This window comes from Bactrocera neohumeralis, chromosome 5 (genome assembly GCF_024586455.1).
Source record: "Bactrocera neohumeralis isolate Rockhampton chromosome 5, APGP_CSIRO_Bneo_wtdbg2-racon-allhic-juicebox.fasta_v2, whole genome shotgun sequence".
Classification (NCBI taxonomy): Eukaryota; Metazoa; Arthropoda; class Insecta; order Diptera; family Tephritidae; genus Bactrocera; species Bactrocera neohumeralis.
The window spans coordinates 39830387-39847165 of NC_065922.1; the positions used below are offsets into that span (position 1 = coordinate 39830387).

The 16779-nt window shown below is 35.5% G+C and overlaps 1 protein-coding gene across 1 annotated transcript; it reads right to left on the reverse strand.

Annotated features, from left to right (window-relative positions):
- Positions 1 to 7914: 7914 nt before the first annotated feature.
- On the reverse strand, positions 7915 to 14534 carry LOC126759224 (uncharacterized). The gene is made up of 11 exons (XM_050473928.1): positions 13557 to 14534; positions 13257 to 13477; positions 13005 to 13186; positions 11441 to 11652; positions 10693 to 10972; positions 10444 to 10551; positions 9110 to 9272; positions 8792 to 8979; positions 8573 to 8724; positions 8181 to 8509; positions 7915 to 8118 (listed from the first exon to the last, which is right to left on the reverse strand). The coding sequence occupies exons 1-11, from the start codon at positions 13795 to 13797 to the stop codon at positions 8008 to 8010; spliced, it is 2187 nt and encodes a 728-aa protein (XP_050329885.1). The 5' UTR covers positions 13798 to 14534; the 3' UTR covers positions 7915 to 8007.
- Between the last annotated feature and the right edge of the window lie 2245 nt (positions 14535 to 16779).

Genomic DNA, 16779 nt, shown 5'->3' on the forward strand with positions numbered 1-16779 from the left:
CACTGGCTCGTATAAAGTCTTCTCATACCATCTTGGGCGAAAAATTTAGTGTCTCTGGCATGTTTCAGTGGCGGATTCAGTGGGAGAAAATGGGGGAAACTTCCCCACTAAGGGCTAAATGGCTGATTAATAATTTAATACTCTGAAAAAATATTTAGTAACGGAAATATAATCCATAAATTTGTAATTTTATTTCAGAAACAGAATTAAAGACCGACTCCATTTTTGAATATAATATGTTATGGTAAGATTCCACAGAAGCTACAAAGTGTAGCAATGTATGCAGTTTAAATTGTGAATAAACCCAATCAGATTCGTAACTAAAAGTGCTAAATTTGAAGAGACGGGGCTTGATAGATAACTTGAAATAGATGCTGCATTCCACTCCATCTGTAACATGTTCATTTGATGTAATTTCCGCGGTTTATCCTCCAAATTTTCGAAATTCGAAAAATTAGTAGCTGGAAAAATAAGAATACCGCGGGAAAAGCAACGAAACTCAACACAACCGTGTGCAAATTTCAACTTATAATTGGGATTTTTTGCCAATGTGATATTCTATTTCTAACTCATTCACTCAGCGTGATTCTTCAGAAAGAATCGATCGATCTGGCAAAGGCATCAAATATGATGCATAGATACGCTGCTGGTAACGTTCCGAAATCGAAGACAAAAAGCTGTGGAACATTTTCAATCCGTTTATTCAGACACGAAAAAATGGCGACAGAACTGAAAGTTGACAAATAAAAACGAAGAATCTGCGACAGACAAACAAAACGCGTAAATTTCTGCGGGAGAACTTGCGAAGAATAATACGGGGTTTCAGTGTACTTTCCTATGTTGGATGCAATCGACGAAGATTTGAAGACGCTCTTTTCTAGAGTACTATTGAATGGATTTCAACTGAGTTTGCTGCTTCCAGTAAAAGCATGTGCTTTGAAAACGAAAGAAATGGAAAATCTTATAAACTGCTTGATAGATAGATTCAAAGGTCTTTTGGATAATGACGAGGTCGTGTGACGTTTGAAGCTCAAAGATGAACTTGATTACTGGCAGTGCCATTGGAGGCAGAAGCAAAAGTCAAAAGGCAACAAGTTACCTGCATTGGAAACGTTAAATAACAGCGATGTAGACCCATACACCATAATTCTTAGTTTTTTTCGCATATTCTGCACACTTTCTGTGACAAATGCGAGCTCTGAACGCTCTTTTTCGACATTTCGCCGCAGATTACATGGCTGGGGACGAACATGCTTCAAGATAGATTGATCGGCCTGGCATGCGGCGCACGCTTCATGACATTGAAGTCACTGCAGAAGAAGTTATCGAAAGATTCTCAAAACTTGGGCCACATCGTTTTGTTTGCAATAAAGTATGTCACCCGCACGTCTACGATTTATAATGTGTTCTTCGATTTAGTAGGATTTGATATTAGAAGGTCGATTTAAAATTTTTCCACCATGATCTTAACCTGTATAAAGACTACAATATTTAATATAATAAACTTCAAGTTTCAAGTAAATGTTTATTTCGCCTCCCAAACACTATTTCTGAATCCGCACCTGCGTGTTTAGTGATTGATTTATCACGACTTCAGTAGTTTTTAACAGTACCGTTATATGGGAAGCGGGAGTTATCATCCGCTTTCATCAAGTTTTACACCGTTTGGTAATAGTTCTTATAAGAATTATCTTAAGCGAATTTGGCTACTGTAGCTATATGTACTTTAAATCTATTAGAAGGCGGAACCACGCCCACTTTTTAAAAATTTTCCGCCCTTGCCACTGAAATCCACGCTGTGCCAAATTACAGTTCTTTATCTTATTTTAGTGCTCAGGATTTCCTTTAGTGTGGCATTGTGGGCATGGCAGTGGTCCGATTATGTCCATGTACGAACTCCGCCTTACTTTTTTGCCAACAACTATGCCAAGTTTCATCACCCGCCAAGTTACAGCGTTCACGGACGGACAGACAGTCATCCAGATTTCAACTTTTTGGGCACCCTGTTCATTTATATACTATATCTATCTCGTTTAGTGCTAGGTGATGCGTACAACCGTTAGGTGAACAAAACTATTATACTCTGTAGCCACATGTTGGAAGAGTATAAACACGCAGCGGCTCAGGCTAAAAATGGAATGCTTACTTTAAAAGTTTGCACATATTTCTGTATGTGTATGTACACATGTAGTTATATTGGTATGCAAATTATATGTCGAAATAAAATGGGAATAAAATTCAATGTAGGGAAAGGGCCACCGAAGATTCAAGCTAACAGTCGGCATATTTATATTTGTGAGGCCACAAATGTGTATTGATATAAATTTTTAATTACTTTATATAAATTAAGTATGCGTATCAAATGTTTGTACGTATGTGTGTGTATGCAAAGTGCGATATTCGCATGTGTTAAATATGTGTAAATTTTGATAGTCAACGGGCATTTCAAATATTTTTAGCTGGTTTGCTATTAATAAAATTGTTTATAAAAGAACCATAACTGTACTTCAAATAAATTTGGATGAATAAAATATTAAAATTTGGATGAATAAAATATTAATATTTAATTACTTTGAAAACGTTTTCTAAGAGTAAAGGGAATAAATTGAGTTTCATCTTTTCTTAAACACTGGCTTCATTCGCGGCTTCGATCGCATTGAATATCCTATATCAGACTACTTACTAAAACTTTTAACTAAATACACACTACACCGCGCTGATCATCTTCCAGCTGGCAATTTTTATGATTCAGAGGATTCGGGTAATATTTTGTATTGCTAGATTTTAAAATTAAATTTAAAATTGACAATCAAATCTGACAAAATAAATTTTCTCACAATCCGTAATATAGATATATATATTATTTGCTTATACATATATTTTTTTTAATAATAAGTATTCTATAGTCTTTTCGATATCACTAGGAATATGTGTATAAAGTTTCAGCACGATCGGTTAAGTGGCTACGAGGTGAAGCCATAATAAACAAACTTACATTCCAATTTATAGTATTAGTAGGGATAGTGTTTTTAGTGTATAGAAAATTGTTTGTATTGACTTTTTGAAACAGAATGGCGGCTACTGACCAATCCGCAGAACCTTCTTTTAAACGGAGACTCTACTGGTGACAATCAATTTCGCAAGTGGAGCTACATGTACTTTAATAAAACCCTGACCTTAATCTACCTTTATAAGATGTGTTCGTAAAGCACGAGCTTTACATCAATTTTTTTAAAAAAAGGGGGCCTTGTTAAAAAAATAGATGTTTGTTTAAATAAAGGTCTCGCAGGCAAAGGGGCATAAGTGCAGCATGGAAGGGAGAGAAGATATGGAATTGTTGTAAAAATTCAGAGGCAAAGCTTTTAATAGAAATGTATGAGGCACCTCCAGCTGTCGGATATCATCAATCCCCACGAATAGGTGGAGATGAACTGGCAAAGCTTTAAGCGCCAATTGTTATTTCTATTATGTATGTAAATACCAATATACCAACAATGCTGTTGGCACGTAAGCACTCATGTACCGAGATACATATGTACAAGTACAATGTTAAAATTGCGATTACGATCTGCGGTGAAAGTGTCAAATATTGCCGCGGAGAGCTGCGTTCCCCTTCTCCTGTAAGTTCATTTAGCATCTCGGAGGCCAAAGCAGACGCGCTAATAACATTCGCCACGAACAGAAAAGGCACTCACCGTTAGTGATGTGAGGCGAAGTTTTTTGACTATTTAAGGTATTTTTCCACCCTACTTATAGACAAGCTATGGATAATATTATGAATTATATGAAAATCAACAACAAAAGTAAAATAATATCTTTTCGTGTATTGATATTATATAGTCACTTTTCTTTCTCCTGCGTATTCAAAACAAAGTTGGAAAATATTTAAAAATTTTAAAAAGCAAGAAAATACGTTAACTTCGTTTGCACCGAAGCTATAATACCCTTCACAAATACAAAGGTTCCATGCAAGAATTTGATTTTGATCAGTCAGTTTATATGAGAACATCGGATATATACAGCTGTTGACAGCTAATTAGAAACGATACTTATTTTGAAGAAAATGATGTTATTTTCCAATAAATTACGTATTTATACTGTATTTTCACTTATTTTATTGAAACCTACGTTAAACTTAAATTCTAATAGTAAAAATTTTGTTTAAAATTAGTTTTTGATTTGAAGATTTTAACAAAAACATGTGGAATCAACGATTTGAGCGCGACAACTATTTAGAAACGAAAATATTTAATCAACAAAAAAATTAGTATTTTGTTGGTTATCTCTTTTACTTTAATATTGCTTCACATCGATTCCGAATTTACGTTATAAGACTCTGACAGCACACCAATGGTGTAGCTTGCCATGCCGTTCTAATTTCATCATAAGGAACATCCATATTTGGAATATTATTGGTGCATATGGCTCTTTTAAGATCCCCCACAGATGTTCTATAGGGATTAAGTCTGGCCTGGACGATAAAAAAAATTGATAGAATTTTCATTAAAAATCTTTTGAGTCAGCTTTGAATTGTTATCTTCCTTAAAACAGGCAAATTTTCCTCAGCCCATGGCAACATGACATTTTTTAGGCTGTCGACGTATTTCTCCTTGTTTAAAAATCCACCAATCTTATAGAGTGAACCAACACTATTCCAGATAAAAAATCCCCACACCGTGATTGATCCTCCACCATACTCAACTACGCGTGGAACATAGCGTGGATCAAATTCTTGATTTATTGGACGGCGAACATACCTTCGACCATCAGGACCTAAGAAATAATTTTTGTTGCATCGCTCCAAACGACATACTTCCGTTGATTTGTTGTTTTAGACCAATAAGAGTTGGCAAAGTGTAGGCGTCGTTTCTCGAATTTTAGTCAGAAGTGGGTTCCTGCGTGCTGCTCTGCCGTGAAGTCCAGATTTGACCAAACGATGGGCAATTGTACTCTTGGATATTTGGATATTATATTCGTCTTGAATTGCATGTAGAATGTCAGTGGAACTATTTTTTGGGTCTCTTCGCGAGATAGTATTAAATCTGAGGTCTATTTCTGTTGCAGTTTATCGGGTTTTTTCTTTGCGTGCAATATTGAAAATAGTTTTAAAATTCTGTATGTGCTTATGGACATTCAAAAAACATTTTCTTGAGCATTTGACCTTTTTCGAAAATTCTTTGCACATCTTTCCAGACCGACAAAGGTCAAAAATGTAGCTGCGAAGGGTGGGTGTACAACTGCAGCGTTTCCTCATTAAAAAACTTTAATAATACATTTTAATATATTTTAAATCACAACTTTGAAACACTCCCTTACCAGAAATCAATAATATTAGTAATAAAAATTAACACCCTGAGGAATTTTAATTCTTTAAACAACTGTTTCTAATCAGCTGTCGCACTTAATTCACCTTTTTTTTAGGAATATAAATAATGGTATATCAAACATTTTTATCATTATACTCATCAGCCACCTACAAAAATGGGAGCGTTTCTAATAAGCTGTCAACAGCTGTACAATTGCTTGTATATAGCATCGGACAAAACATTTGCAACTAGAAAAGTCCTCGATTTCTTTCTCTTATGATGACCTTTTTTCTCTGAATTACTTTTTGTTTCTGGCTTATTTTGTTTGTTTATTGCAATATTTTTTCTTTTTTCAGTTATATTTCAAAACACTTTAAATGTAAGTCAACCGCCGCGACGAAACAATTGCAACTCTGTTTGCTTAGCTACGTATTAACTGACGGAACTTCTCAAAAAGAGATTTCTATGAAATACAAAAATCACAAGTCTCCAATCCCATGAACTAGATTAGGAACAAAACTGTCGCATCGTTAAGGCCGACCAAAAAAACTGACAGCGAAATTTTAGGAGAGGTAAAAAATTGTCCATTTAAAAGCTCTCCGTAATTGGTAAAGGATTGGGTTACCAATCTGCTCAAGAATAGTCGCTCGCTTAGTGGCTGTGTTATGGTCTGGGGATGCCTTACTGCTTCTGGTTTCGGGCCGTTTCATCATATTAATGGTACTATGGATCGGTACGTCTATAGAGACTTTATGGAATCCGTAAGGCTGCCACATGCTGAATGGGAAATGGTATTTAATTGGGTCTTTCAATAGGACAACGATCCGAAGCATACGATAAAGGTCCTACAATCTTTGATTGAAATTGGGAAGTGGTCACTGCCTTTAAGATCGGAAAAAGTCTCCACTCGATTCTGCGAGGGTGAAAAAAGGGAGAGGTCTACATAGTTGAGAGTTGAATGGGTTAAGAAGGTGGGTGGGAGCGTAATTATTAAGTAACGTCAATTGGTGATCCCTAAAGCGGGTGCCAAGCATTGAAATCGCCAATCCACAAGAAAGGTTTGAGAAACTGTTGATATACTATATATCTTAGGTCGGTTTCGTTAAAAGCTTGCTGAGGGGGAATGTATGTATTGACTTTACAAATCGGATGGTTAACTTTTAATTTTGATTGCTGGTTGACAATGTTGAAGTAATATTAAAAAAGTAGTCAATATACTGTTTAGGATAAGTTGTTTGGTAATTTTGTTATTGGAATGTGAGTTTCTTGAATACATATTACATCAGGGTTATTTGGTTTGATAAGTAATTGCAGCTCACGGTAGTTGTTCCAATTTCCGGATAGTTTTTATACCATTGATGTAACCGAGATTAATGCAGAAAGTGAGAATATGTATTCAGCTGCGTAGTGGTGTATGTGTTTGGTTATTCTAACATTTCGTGTTCTGGTGGGTTTTGCTGTTGAATATAAGCGAAAGCTTGAGAGAGAGTTGGAAGAGGTTGTTAATATGATTGAAGTTGTGAGCAGGAGTATGTTGAGCTTGATTAAGGAGATGGATTTATATTATAGTTTGTTTCTATTTCGTTGGGATCTGTCATTGAAAAACAGGAGCGGCGGAAAAGTTATTTTGTTCGTTAGTATTTATTGCAGATTGAATGTTGTTATGTGTTTTTATTTCTGTATAAGATTTTTTGGGGGAGTTAGGTATGTTAGATTGTTAAGTTTACTAAAGCTCACCTACATTTTAAATTTAACACTTCTTCTGAAACATTTTCCAAGTACATATTGGGAAGAACTTCCACAAATCTTAAATCTTTTTATAAATTACTTCTGCAAAGGTTAAAATCTATCATCGGTGAAGAGCAGTTGATTCCAACGACCTAGCTCGGTTTCAGAAACAAGTATTCAATACCAGAACAATTTCATAGAAAAAAATCTTGGAGGAAGAAAAGTGTGCTCAGCGGTATTCCTTAACGTTGCTTAGGCGCTCGACATGGTGTGGCCGAGCCTCATGCAAAAACTACAGTTATCTATTTCTTTTAAGTAGTGTGATATCCTAGATTCGTATATCCACTTGAGATTTTTTTGTGCAAGTCTAGGGAATGCATTTTCCGAAGGTAAATTATGTAGTATGCTAAAAGCATACTAAGATAAGAAAAAATGAATTTAACGAGAAATTGTCAAAAATGGAGTGGCTAATTGGGCGACCAAGCACATGATTTAAGGTTCAATTTGAGGTGCCCACACCCAAAATTCAATTGATAGGTATGGTTATGGTTATATCCATGGCGTTATGGTAGGGAACCACTAATTGGAAACAGTGTTGCCCGTTAAGTTGGTTCGATCAGCTCTTCTATGTGGTTATGGTTATAACACCTATAATTGTACCTTAAGTTGGTAGATAGAATACTAAGAAATGACGACTTTCTTTGTTAATTTAATTTTGTAAGCTAGAAATTAAAATCAAACTGCTCGTTAGTTTTATAAAACTAGTTGCAGTGCTATCCAACATTGTTGTCGTTTCAAAAACTTTTGTAAACAAATTATATTGCTCATTGCATGCAATACTCTTTTGCAAGAGTGTCTAAAATAAATGTCGCCCGTACTTGGCCATTTTTATTTTTTTTTATTTTTTTCCGGATTTTTCAACTGCTTAGTCCTTATACATACATACGTGTTTGTATCTATTTGCTAACGTTTGTTATTTTAGAACTGCTTCCTGTAGAAGTGCAGAAAGAGGTCCATCGAACAGAACGTGAAGAAGAAGTGCGCTCAAGTATATCACCAGCAAGCACCCCACAAAAATTGAAAACTGTAAATTTGTTGTGTTGTTAAATGTGATGAAGGAATTGAAGATTTAATTTTCCAACTCACCGTTTGTCCGACGGAATTGTAGATGGGCGTGTCAGCTGTGAACACCAGCAGCCGAATTATAATCGGACCCACAAGTAGACAAACCGGTGACAATCGTTCCAAAACATACAAAAATTTCCCTTCAAGCAGAAAACTAAGCGGTCTCCAAGTTTGATAGTTTTCAGCGGTCAGAGTTGTCCAGAGCAGCATCAGAGACCACATCGCATGCGAAATAGTGAAGAGTGTTGCCTGGCACCAGCGTCCATACGCCACATGAGGCAGGAGTTTCTCGTAACCGTATTTGTAGCCAAATACAAATAAGCCCGCCATTAGCAAATACGCAAGCCAACCTTTTGGATATCATTTTGAGATTGAGTGCGAGCAGAAATTCCAAAAAATTCATGCAAAATTACCACAAATCAGCACCACCAAATTCATTTTCAAGCTGGATTGCGTCCGCTGCAGAATGTATCCAACACATATACCCATTATATACGGAGAAATGCGAAGGCAAATGTTGTCGTAGACCAAATTGAATTCGGCTAGTTCCTTTTGCATAAATGTGCTGTGGTAAAGGCGGAAGAAAATGATTCAACGGGCTATTAAAAACTCCCTGTTATTGTGCATCATACCCTAACGAAAATTCCGCGTTGGGGATGGGATCCGATTCCCATACTACCGAAGCAAATATGGATATCATAAAGGTAGCCACACCAATTATTGTAGCATACGCCGAGTGGATTTCGGCGAGGAGGAGAACCAAGGAGGCCACGATAAAGAACAGCATTTCCAGCGAAAGAAACCAGGTCCAAGGCATGCACTAGGAGGAGAAGTTGTAAAGAAATAAGATGGAATAAATTGGAATTAAGATGGAATATTAGATTCCATCAGTGGCTATATCAGTGCTAATACTTAGAAGTGAAATCAAGTAAGATAGAATTTCTTCTCACCCGTTGCTCCAGTGCATAGAAGGTGTCCACATACAACACGTTGCTTAATTTCTTATTGCATGTTTTGTAGTCTAGTGAAGGAATTTCTAGGGCAATGTTGTTGTAAAAATGTTTATCGAGCAGATGCTCAGCGAAGGTGCAAAACGCAAATGATGGAGTTACACTGGAATATACAAAATACGTTAATATTTATAACAGAGATTCTGTAAAATTCTAAGGCGAACGTGGAAAATCTTTTACATTTTGCGTTCTATGATATTTGCTTAACGAAGTCATCAACCAGACTCCACAGTGCATGGCGACATCTAGTGTCAAAATAATAACGTAGCATGAAAGCAGAGAACGTATTTATGACAGAGAACGTTTATAAATTTATAAATATTGTAAACGTTCTCTGTTCATGATATACGTTCTCTGTCTGCGACATACGTTCTCTGTCTGCGACATACGTTCTCTGATAAAAGTTTATTTATTGTCCATGTCAAGCTGGGACAATGGGCGTGGCACCGCCCTCATTTAAGTGAAAACTCATATTCCGGGACCTGCTCGCCCGATTTCAACCGAATTCGGTAGGTGATATTTTCCTAACTTTTTGAAATTCCATCTGATTCTTTCACATTTCCAGTATATAAATTAAAATCCAGTGAATATCAGGTTGGAACTTTGCGCGAATATTGCCATTACGATACACCACTTGATGACCAAAAATTGTCAATGTCGGAATACAAATATTCAAGCCCCCACATCCCTCGGTCAATTTGTAATGTGTTGTATTATAGAAATTCGGAGAGAAACTTTTTGTGATCATGGTATTAAAAATGGGTTGATTCGGATCAATATTCCCGTAGTCCCCATATACCTAATATAAAGATTTCCGAACTTCCGGGTGCCAAAAAAAGATAAAATCTGGTCAATACTTATGGGAGATAGTAATAGTCTTATCTAATGTAAGATCTTCAAACTCACGCAAAATTAACTGAACGTACATATCATAATATTGGAAATACTATTTAGGTAATGCCGAAACTATGTGAAATTGGTCTACGAATTATCTGTTATTCTAACAAGCCTTACGCCGAATATGTCGGTAAGTGTATGAGTTATTTATATAAAATTGCTAAAATTCCGATCCTCTGGTTGACGTTTTGCACCTTAAGATATTTCCCTCGCTTTGGTCCTGGCAAGCTGCAAGAGTATAGAATGTTCGGTTATACCCAAACTTAGCGCTTCCTTACTTGTTTATTTATAAGTCGGGTGTAGCTAACCTGTTTTTATATTTGTATATACATACATATATACCTATTGTAGTTATATGAAAATTTTTAAATACTTACGAAAGAGCTTTCTGCAAAGTTAGCTTTAAAACAAAAAACATTTGCTGCGAGACCTGATACTTTTCGCTGGGGAATTTTTGTAAAAATTCAGCCGCCAATTTGGAACCACTGTTGAATAAAAGAGAGAATTTTAATATTTTAAGACGGCTTTTAACAAGATATTGCTGAACAGGAGAAATGAACTGCGAATTTAATTATAGAATTTGAAATTAATGATTCCACAGGGACCCTTGACTCAAATAACTCAACTTTACAAAGAAATAGATGTCAATCAGAAAGCTGGCGTACTGCAGCGCGGGAACGGTTTGTGATTCTCTTCCACTCCTTGGTTCCATGTTGCTCGAAAGAGTTTTGATTTGTGTGTCCAGGTATTCGTAAATAATGAGTAAAGTAAAGACCACATAGAGAAGTGTCTGCGGTGTTATCTCACCAACGAAAGCGTTATAAAGGACATTATCGGGCGAAATGGCATTCAGTATCTCGTCCAATTTGTACGAGCGTCGCTTGCTCGAGATTTGCGGCATGTTTGCTGCGGAAGATTTTTACAATGAAGTATAACAGTTTAATCAGCAAATGTAAGACATGTTTACTAAGAAGAATTAGACGAAAATATTTAGAAAAATATACATAAAAGTTATTTACAATAAAATAAAGTCACAACAACAAATAAAGACACTGAAGCTCTGATAAGTTTTGAACAAATTTTGCTAATGTACTTATTTACATACTTATAAACATAATGAATATGAAATCTGTTCGTGTTCGTAAGTTCAAGAATGATGTTAGCGCCATGTCTCAAAAGAAACCACCTTTTATTTCATGTCGCCACGAATCGACTTCAATCATATGCCTGCATTCCAAAAACGGATGTCGTCGGAAGTATCTCTCTTCAATTAAGAGAGAGGCCTTATTATTCTTGAATAAGCCCAATTATACTAAATTGACACGGGGCTTCAAACACGGAGGCAAATAGTATACAGTGTGTGCATGAACTTACCTCCGAATTTTACGTCCACAGTTCCGGTGTTGGTTGTAGTTTTGCGAGCAAATCGTTTCATATTTCTCAAAAGAGAGTTTTTGTAATCTACCACAAACCCGAAATTATTTCCAAAGGGATCAGTGTTCGAGTCGGAGTTACTGATGATTGAGTGATAGCTGCGCATAACAAAGAACAAGGCATAAACGAAGAAAGAACTGCAGACAAATGTTCTGAAATTATAAATATACTATATATGTACATAAATGCATAAACATAGGCACGAGCGCTTGGCAGATAAGTACATACATACATATATTTGTGCAGGACCAAATAGTCTCTGGGTTGAGAAGGACTCTTCAATAATATCAAACATCGTATCAAATTTGTTTGCTCTAATTAAATTGGTTGTTGAATGATCCACTTTATAGCCCCTAGGCAAATCCCCAATTCTCCGTCCCTTCTAAACCTCTTTTGACACGACAACAGAATTTATAAGTTTGAAAGTGATAGAGGCCATTTCATAAAAGAAATCTCATATTCCAAAAGTTTAAAATAATTTTTTAAAAATATTATATTTAACAAGCAAGAAAGGCCTAAGTTCGGATGCAACTGAACATTTTATATTCTTCGATTACGTCCATCTATGAACTCGTTCTTTTTTTACTTAGGAACGCGCGTACCAAGTTTCAACAAAATATCTAAATTTTTGCTCAAGTTACAGCTTGCACGGGCGGACAGACAGACAGTCACCCGGACTTCAACTCTTCTCGTCATCCTTATCATTTATATATGTATATATATATAAATATATAGATAACCCTATATCTATCTCGATTAGTTTTAGGCGATACGTACAACCGTTAGGTGAACAAAACTCTCTGTAGCACCATGTTGCAACACTTTTTATAGCAATTTGGAATTAAAACTTGTTAGAATAACGAAAATCATTCATTCATCGTATATGGGAGTTGCATAGTGTTGTCATTAAGGTACCTCACTTGCAATCACCAATCACATAAAGTAAAATTACATGGAATTTCCATTTTCCTTGAGATAACTCACATATTGGCTGATATAAGCAGTATAAACTCACCCGGAAGTTCGAAAACCTTTTTATTAGGTATATGGTGGCTAAGTATTGATCCGATTATATATTTATCATCCATTCTCTCTGAATTTCTATTTTATATAAAAAACATATAGACCGATAAAAACGAAAAAAAACGAATTTACATACGTAATAAAAAAATAAAATCCTGCAGGAGTTCAATGCGAAGGCTTCCATTAAAGAAAAAACTGCTTCATTGCGCCTCAAATCTGATCTCGAAAGTCCATAACAATGAAGGATTTTGGAGGTTCCTTTCTTGTTATGTTTTACTGGCTAAAATAGTTGTATTTTTTTTTTAAAGAAATACTACAGAGAAAGTTAGATATAAGGTAAATTCGTTACTAATGTTTGTCCGGACAGTCAAACACATAGTTAAATTAAGTTAATTTAAGTGTAAGATAAAACTATTGAAATAAATAGATATGTATCCATTAATGAGGAAATTCAAAGGGAGACATATATATTTATACTTACATCAAAATATAAGAATCCGTGTCGTTTCGAATACTGTAGACATCGCTGAGAACCCGATGCCACAAATAAGTACTATTCCTTACAACATGATTGCTTTGAAAGAGGTAGACATCTAGGATCTGCTGCAAGTCCTCGGCAACACATGACGATGGAAAACAAATGAGCTGTTCTATTTTCTCGAACTATGTTAAGAATTGAGAACGAAAAACTTTCTGATGAAAACTATTTCAATATATTATTCAAACTTTTCACCTTGAAACCACCTTCATAAACAATCTCCAGTAAGTAATGACCCACAATGACTTGTACGGCAAATGGTACGATAGTTTCATTGGCAAGAAAGCTCCACGACGTGTATTGCACCTGGTCCTTGTACTGATGCAGCAAGGACCGACATATGTTCGGATTGTGGATCCGCACATTTGCTGCACCGCCCAATGCCCCACCCCCATAGTAAGACGTCGCATCATACACTTCAATGAACATTTGCACAAAAGGAATTATAGTTATTGATATTAATCGTTAGAAATCACGGGGTTGCCGACAACTCACACTTCACAGCCCAAAGAGAGCCACGTCGAAGTCCCTCCAAAAAGTTATACATGTCTCGTATGCAGTTCTCACTTATGTTCCAGCCTTTATCGTTGAATTCAAAAAACCGCAATGTTGCATACGGACTGAAGCCTTCAAATATGTAATTGACACTAGTAACAACTGTGGCGCTCACATGACCCGATTCATACATTAATAACAGAAGGCAAGAGCAAACTCCAACTGACGCTGACCACTTCATTTTGCCCTTCTGAGAAAATTCTGAATAAATTATAAAAATTTATCTTTGACGACCAGTAAGTTTTGAAATTAACGGTGGATACACACTCTAAGCTTATAATTTCTCAACTGAAGGCAAAGCCACGTTCGATTTCTTCATACCCGTTGCCGTACCACTTCTGTGACTGAGCGTCTTCGATACAATGATTATGTGCATTGAAATTTTCGTGTGTGTTCGCCAATACGCATGCCGCTGCAAATGTGGAGTACATTAACACTGCTCTGAACTCTGGGTGAAATGGAAAGTTAAAGATGATGATGTTACTTTTACGGCTTTTAGTTTCATTCATCAATAACCGACACTTCAGATATTCCAAAGGGGTTCACTCGCCAGGCACAAAAACACATTGCCTTACTAATATTATATTAACAATTGGAATCTACAAGTCTACGGATCCGCTGTCGTGGGAAAGGATTTTAACTATAGGGTAGGTATCCCGACTTTTCTTCTGGGTGTTACAAACTTCGAGCAAACTTAACTGCCGGTTCAGGGTATAATTAGATTAAGATAGAAAAATAGTAATAAGATATCTTTCATACCGAAAATATTTAAACTATTAAGTCAACCACAGGCGCAAAAATTAAAAAATTAGGTCTACTATGCTCAGCCGAAGATTCGACCATCTATTCTCTTTTAAGCGTTACTTTGTACTAAGATTTTTTTGTATGCTTTAAGCATGAATGAAAATTTATACATATATACATAATTTTTTTTTTTTTTTTTTTTTTTTTTTTTTTTTTTTTTTTAATTTACAGTGGCATGAATGAAACCCAAAATAAAATGGAACATGAGTGAAACAAAATTTTAATATTGATTAAAACTGGTTTATATCTGACCGCAAAACCTGAAAATGTTGAACATATGTAATATATTGTATGTAATTTGAAGTAGTGAGGCGTAATCAATAAGACACTCAATTTCGAATTTTTTGATGATACGTTATTTTGCATTTCAGGTGACGATATATTCCATCCGTATTCCTTCTATTGAAGTAATGCCAGTTATAATTTTAATATAATAGAAACACGTTGGTTACATCTGAATGAAAGTAATATTTTTAGATTTTTTAATGGCAATCATATATATGAAATTTAAGTTGTTTCGCTTGAAAAAAGTAATAATAAAATAACGCTTAAAACTAAGAAACACTGATTTTTTTCAAATTATCTTACTGAAAGACTTAATTTGTTAATAACACCGTTAAGCATAGTTTTTGTCACACGAACCTTCCGATGATTTTTGTTTATGTTGGTGTACCCTCATTTGACATATAGTATTATAATTTTGTTCTCAAGTTCAGTTTTTTTTTTAATTTCAAAAGGCATTGTAACCAAGTCCAAACACAATACCCAGTATCCAAGCCATCGTTTACAACAATCGCACTTAAAGCTCGATCTGATAAAAAAAAAATTGCAAAAGCTTTGCTATATCTGAAAGAGAAAATACTCAAATTGAGGGAAATAAAAATTAAAGAGGGAATATCCTAAAAAAGGATAAGAGCTTTGAAGAATATGTTTTTATTTAACAAGAAATCTCACATGTAACTTTTTCATCACATAAAATTTATAAAATTAATATTTATAAAATTATAAACATATCTTTGGTACAAAAATTTAGCTCTTACTATACATTTCTTTATGCACCTCGAAATATTTTATTATTTCTTGAATTACGTTCTTAAATACTTCCGAATTGCGAGACATGAAGTGTACAACTAACTTCTTTCGAAAGAACTTATGAACTTTTATATACTAAAAATATGTTACTGCATGCTATTAGCAAAAGCAAAAGCGAGATGAGTGGGTATTTGCTGAAACTCATATTTTCGAATTTTTCCCCAACGGATGTACCCATTTAGGAAACCATAAATTGGTTAACGATCAAAAAAGTTATTTTAAGCAAGAAAAAACGTTAACTTCGGCTGCACCGAAGCTAATATACCCTTCACAGGTGCATTTCCTTTAGTAACTATGTGTTCAGTTTATATGGAAGCTATGTGCTATAGTAATCCGATCTGAACAATTTTTTCGGAGATAACGTTGTTGCTTTAGAAAATAGTCTGTACCAAATTTTGTGAGTGTATCTTGTCAAATGCAAAAGTTTTCCATACAAGAACTTTTTCCGATTGTTCAGTTTGTATGGCAGCTATATGCTATAGTAAGCCTATCTGAACAATTTCACAGAAAATTCAAATTTAATGTGGAATGTTTATTATCAATCAAAATAGTATTCTTTGTCATTTATGTTTTGAAGTTTATCTCTTTCAAATGTTGGCCGTGGCTACGTCTCAGATGGTCCATCCGTCAAAACGTGAAATTATCTGGTCACCGAAGTGTTCTCGCAATAAAGCCATTGACTGGTGTGATGTGTGTGAAGTGGCTCCCTCTTGTTGAAACCAATAGTCGCCGAAATCACGAGTTTCAATTTCAGGCATCAAATAGTCGATTGTCACCGGCATCGTTTTTGAAGAAATGCGGGCCGATGATTCCACCAGCCTACAAACCACACCAATCCGTTGTTTTTTCTGAAAAGGCAGCAATTTTGCTTGTTCACATGAAAGTTTGAACTTTTGAAGAGCCCAAAGAGCGAAGCGATGTCACTTGAGAAATTCGAGTGGCTTCTGTTCTTGCACAAGCTGTATTTTGTTCGCTTTTTAATTAAGATCTCGACGCAAAATGCGCCAAGTTGTTCTATACGTCAGTCCGAATTGCTGCGAACGGCGCCGAATCGACTCTCCACGGTGTTCGTGTATACTCACAGCTACAACTGCTATATTTTCTTCACTGCGTGCCGGACGTAGTCTATTCGGTTGAATATTATTCAATAATGAATGCTGGGTCTCAAGGTGGGTGATGGTGTTGTGTAAGTAGGCCGATTTTGTTGACCATACGTCATAAGTTGAGCGAAGCGCGCGAAACACATTCTTTACAGAACGTGAATTTT

Bases quoted from the DNA above. Each gene is read 5' to 3' on its own strand.
- LOC126759224 (XM_050473928.1), bottom strand. From the start codon at position 13,797: ATGAAGTGGTCAGCGTCAGTTGGAGTTTGCTCTTGCCTTCTGTTATTA. The intron at 9,273-10,443 runs GTAAGTATTTAA...TGTATATTCCAG, and splicing joins ACTTTGCAGAAAGCTCTTTC to TGTAACTCCATCATTTGCGT. The intron at 8,119-8,180 runs GTGAGTTGGAAA...ACAAATTTACAG, and splicing joins ACAATTCCGTCGGACAAACG to TTTTCAATTTTTGTGGGGTG.